This window comes from Pygocentrus nattereri, chromosome 6, assembly GCF_015220715.1.
Source record: "Pygocentrus nattereri isolate fPygNat1 chromosome 6, fPygNat1.pri, whole genome shotgun sequence".
NCBI classification, from domain to species: domain Eukaryota; kingdom Metazoa; phylum Chordata; class Actinopteri; order Characiformes; family Serrasalmidae; genus Pygocentrus; species Pygocentrus nattereri.
The window spans coordinates 24,000,218-24,005,282 of NC_051216.1; the positions used below are offsets into that span (position 1 = coordinate 24,000,218).

The window sequence follows — 5,065 nt, forward strand, 5'->3', positions numbered from 1 at the left end:
ACTCTGATATACTGACTATTTGGAAAGCAGTGCATGATTGAGTAACATGAATATAATTATGGCACAGACTCATTCAGGTTTTTTTGAGAAACAGTGCCAATGAAGACCTCAGTATGTAATAACAAACAGACTGTTTTATTTCAATTTAGGAGTTAAAAATGATTTAATGAACAGCAATTTATTTACAGTAAGTGCAGTCAGAATGGCTAAAAATCAGTGACACGTCTGAAGGAGCCAACAATGGCACAGGTAGCACTCCAGTCGCGGTACCTCCTGTACTCTCCAGGCCTCAGGAAGTACTGTCTGCCCCTGTAATTGGGGTATTCATAGAAGATCCAGTAGCCATTCATCACATTACAGGAGTACACATGGCGGTGGTGGAAGCGGTCAGACACACAGGGGCAATCATCCATGAACTCCATCATGTGACCATTAAAGTCGGTCTTCTCATAGATCCTTAATCTGTATGAGCCCCTGTACTGTAGAAGTCAAAAAGACGTTATTCAGTACAATATTTGAGACATAAAACTGACAGATATAATTCACAGTTGTTATGTAACTCTGTCACCTGAAAGCATTTGCTGTACTGTAGGATGACATACAGTGCAGAACAAGCTTACCATTGGAATCACGCGACAAGATCGAATGCAGCTGCTGAAGCCCATCCATCTCTGGTAGTCAGGATACTCGCCCTTTCTCATGAAATACTGGTGGCCCATATAATTTGGCCTTTCATAGATCATGAAGCAGCCACTCTCCACCCTGATGGAGTTACAGCGGCTAAAGTAGGAGTGAAGGTCTGTGCAGTCATTGCTGCACTCATAACTACGACCTTGGAAATTCCTGTCCTCGTAAAAGATAATCTGTAAAACAGGTTAACCTTAGCATTAGACACTCCAGTGCTAATAAAGATAAAACAGTTTTTAAAAACATATCAGACACAATGGCTCAGTTCAATACACAAAATGGTACATAAAAACCTACCCTGCCCATGGTCTCCACTGGGGAGATTCCACATGTTTCCCAAGCTTTTTATACTACCTCTTCACAAACAAAGTATTGTTATTCAGATGAACAGAGAGTAAAAACTGAAGGGTACTGGCACATGTTGACCTTTGTGTTAGAGCCGAACATTTGTTCAGAAATATGGATTTGTATATGAAAAAGGGATAAATAATTACTAGTTTGGGGTTTTCACATGCATAGACAAGAGAAAGGACTGGTGTGGTATCCACACATCCACACACACACACACACACAGTACAATGGTTAGAGAACAATATGGAACATCCCTTTTGCATTAAATATGTTGTGTAACAGTGAGGCCAGTGCCCAATCTCACATACAAGCCACATCATGCGTGCAATCTGATCTCCAGGCCAAATGTAATATATGTCCTTTATATGTTTCAATGCATATTAAGTACATATATTACATTCTGGTTAAAGTTTAATGGAGGATACATGTTAATACAATCATTGTATGAAACAAATTTTTTATTCATTTTTTCATGTCTTACAAAATTGATTTAACATTATTAATGCACATTTTGTTGATTATTCATTATGCAGCAAGCCTAAAATCAAGAATGCACCCTATCAAAATATCAAATCTAAGACAGATAAAAATGGACTGACTGAGACATTTCAAATTACTTGGTACATGCACGTTTATGAGTGCACAAATTAACTGAATACATTATTAACCCCGGTGTGTGTGGGTGTTTGTGTGTGTGTGTGTATATATATATATATATATATATATATATATATATATATATATATATATATATATATATATATATATATAGTAACTACAGGGATTTCAAACAGGCTAAGCTATTTGTTGGTTATAAAAAGGTGCAATAAAACTTTGGGGCTGCTAGTGGGCCTATGGCCTGTTAAGGGGTTAATACGCTGAAATATTACAAATATGTTTTGCTTTGACATTTTTTAGAAGGCCTATTTTAGTCTTTGTAGTAAAAAAACATCTTAAGTAACACATTTACAGAAAACTGAAAACAATGTTTTAATTATTTATTTTGGACTTTTGGAAAAAGGTTATAAAAAACAACACACTCTACAGAAGGTAATCTAACTTTAACATATTAAGCTCCAAATTCAAATACTCGTGCATCGATCATGGCTAGAGGCAATAGTAGATAGTAATGATCGTAAAGCAGTAATTGGAGGGCTGAGAAAAGAAGGCAGAGCTTGTCAGTGTAACGTTGGGGAGCGAGGAGGCGGACGCATGTGTGGAGATAAGCCACTTTTATTAAGGGCAAATCCAGGGTCGTGGTCAAAACGGTCCAGGTTTAAACAGCCAATACGGAGAGCAGGAGGGACAGACATGACAAAATAAACACAGAACCTCAACAAGAACCAGACACCAGGAGAATACAATACAATACATCCAACACGATCAAACAGCACGATCAAAGAGTACATACAAACACGATCAAACAAAGACCAGCCAACACAAGGGGCAAACACAGGGCTTAAATACAAAACAAGGATAACGAGGGACAGGTGGAAAACAGGTGGGAACAATCAGGGGCGGAGTCACAAAACAAGGGGCCAGACTGGGGATCAAAACAAAAGCACATGACAGGACTAAAAGGTAAACAAAAGCGCATGAGGAGACTAGGAGGGGCCAATCGTGACAGTCAGAGAGTATAATGATTTGATTGGCCATTATACAATGCCACCACTCATAGAAAATAAATCCAATTTCATCATATAAAAAATCTGGTTAATAAATGTTATTTAATTTGGAAGGTCATTGATCAATCTGGACAGGCTGAGGCCTACCCAGGCCAACCCATGGCATTTCAACTTACCCACCTGTTGAAACAGAAACTGTTTGTTGGTAATTAAATTAAATGTTTTTTTAACTGTTTGTTTGTCAGTTAACAGTAAATTTGTTAATCATTTCTATTCCTAGTAAACATATTTCTATTTTCTAGAACATTTCTATTGGTCATTGGCCAATGATTCTATTGGTCATGTCCAAAACTGAAGGCATAAGCCTTGATGGCTTGATGGCTTGATGGCTTGCTGTCTTGCGATGGGCTTAGATTTTTAATTAAATGGATCAGCTGTCATGTTTCCTGATGTCAGCTGAGTGAGTCCACATGAGAGAATTTCTTTATTTATTTACATTTTATCAAATTACATTTCAGATTCTGCAAGAAAGCTATTGTAATATAACAACACATTTGATTGACTGAAACTGACTGAACTGACTAAAAGGTATCTATGTAGAACCTTTCTAAACTTGAGAGCAGAATTTTTAAACTTCTACTCATGTAATTAATTAATTAACATGTATTTACAATAGATAAAACAAACTGTTATGTGTTACTGTTAATGCAACAAAGTGCATTAATAACAGCTTATTAGTATGAATTCATGCAACTAACTCACTTTCACAGTAACCATAACATGCAATTTCTGTTTGTCTATTTAAACTATATATTTGTTTTTCTTCAATAATATTTCTGGAATATATTTCAATGGAAATGTTTTGCCAGACTTTCATCTTCATAGGTGAAAAAGTAAGTTAATATTTGTTAAAGAGTTTTGCAGTTGTACAGTATTGTTTGATATGAAGAAAGTTGCAGTTGTAAGAATCAACTTGTAGAAACGGCTGCTGCAAGCTCCCGTAGAAATTGTGTGTCACGCAATCAATGGCCAACATGGCTGCTCCTCACAGACAACTCAAGGACTCCAAGCTCTGTCTCAGTGTCTCGGGGTTCCAGCAACATTAAAGTGGCTAACCCCTGCTGGTTCATGTGCAGTCTTCAACACTCTGTCTCATGCTCTGCAACACCAGAACCACCTGGAGCTGCCATTTCCCAGCTCCAGTGTAACAATCCTCCACCAAACAGTCCTTCTGTGAGAAGCGGGCCTTCAAAGCTGGGCTGTGGGCACACAGTCTGCTCTGCACACTTACACCTGCTGACCACCCACAGAAACTCACTACCATCTTCAGTCGATCCTCACAAAGTTTACAGGGATGTCTGACAACTCTGAGGGCTTGCATCTGTGCTTGCACATCACCTGCCACCAGCGCTGGACAACTCTCTCCAAGCTCTCTGTTATTCACCCTGGCTTGCCATCAGGCACACTATCTGTCACCAACTCAGCTCAGCCACTCCCACTGAAGCTAGGAGGGTTGCTGAACTCTTCATGCTGGCCACTCTCAGACAACTGCTGTCAAGCTCCATCCATGACAGCAGGGTAGGTGTATTGCTTGGTACCCAGGCCCCAGGTAAGCTTCATTATTGTCCTTCACTTCTGGCTGGCTTTGCTTCTTCTTCATCTTCTTCTTCTCACTGGTTGGGCACTCACTGTCTTGCCCAATTCCACTTCTTACCCCAGTGCGATGTTTTCAAGGATGGCTGTACCAAGAAGCATCTTTGCAATAGAAATGCTCATTTGGGCTGCTAGCCCAATAACATGTTGCTAATACATGTTCATTCCTACTACCCAAGAGACACACTCACACTGAAGTAATAAAGCTTATTATGGTTGTAACTATGTTTTAAAACTGAGATTTCAATTAACATGATGTAAAAGTGAATTGAAATTATGCACTACCAGTGTAATCATTATTTTACATACAATAATAAGTAATCACCCCTATGAAAACAAGAAAGCAGGACTTGTGTACCCTGCCCGGATCAGGGTTACCAGGGCCCCACCCTGGAGCCAGGCCTGGGGGAGGGACTCACCAGCGAGCGTCTGGTGGCCGGGCATTCATTCATGGTTCCCCATCACAGCTTGGGCTCTGGGTCCAATCTCCTTGAGAGGGTCTGGACTTTATTCCTTTCTGGAGTTGCCCATGGTGAGAGGCGGCGGGCAGGTGTGGGCTTTCTCATAGCCCCTCTACTCGGCGCCTGTATGTTGGGGTTTTCCCCGGTGGACGAGAGGGTAGCTTCCCTATGCCTTCGGGTTGGGGAACGGGTCCTGACTGTTGTCTGTACTTGTGCACCGAACAGCAGTTCAGAGTACCCAGCCTTCCTAGAGTCCTTGGGAGGGGTGCTTGAAGTGCTCTTCCTGGA

The 5,065-nt window shown here is 40.3% G+C and overlaps 1 protein-coding gene across 1 annotated transcript; it reads right to left on the bottom strand.

Moving 5' to 3' along the window:
• Positions 1–206: 206 nt before the first annotated feature.
• LOC108424294 (gamma-crystallin M2-like) lies at positions 207–993 on the bottom strand. The gene is made up of 3 exons (XM_037539540.1): positions 985–993; positions 613–863; positions 207–474 (listed from the first exon to the last, which is right to left on the bottom strand). Exons 1-3 carry the CDS (start codon positions 991–993, stop codon positions 207–209), a joined length of 528 nt encoding a protein of 175 aa, XP_037395437.1.
• Positions 994–5,065: the final 4,072 nt, after the last annotated feature.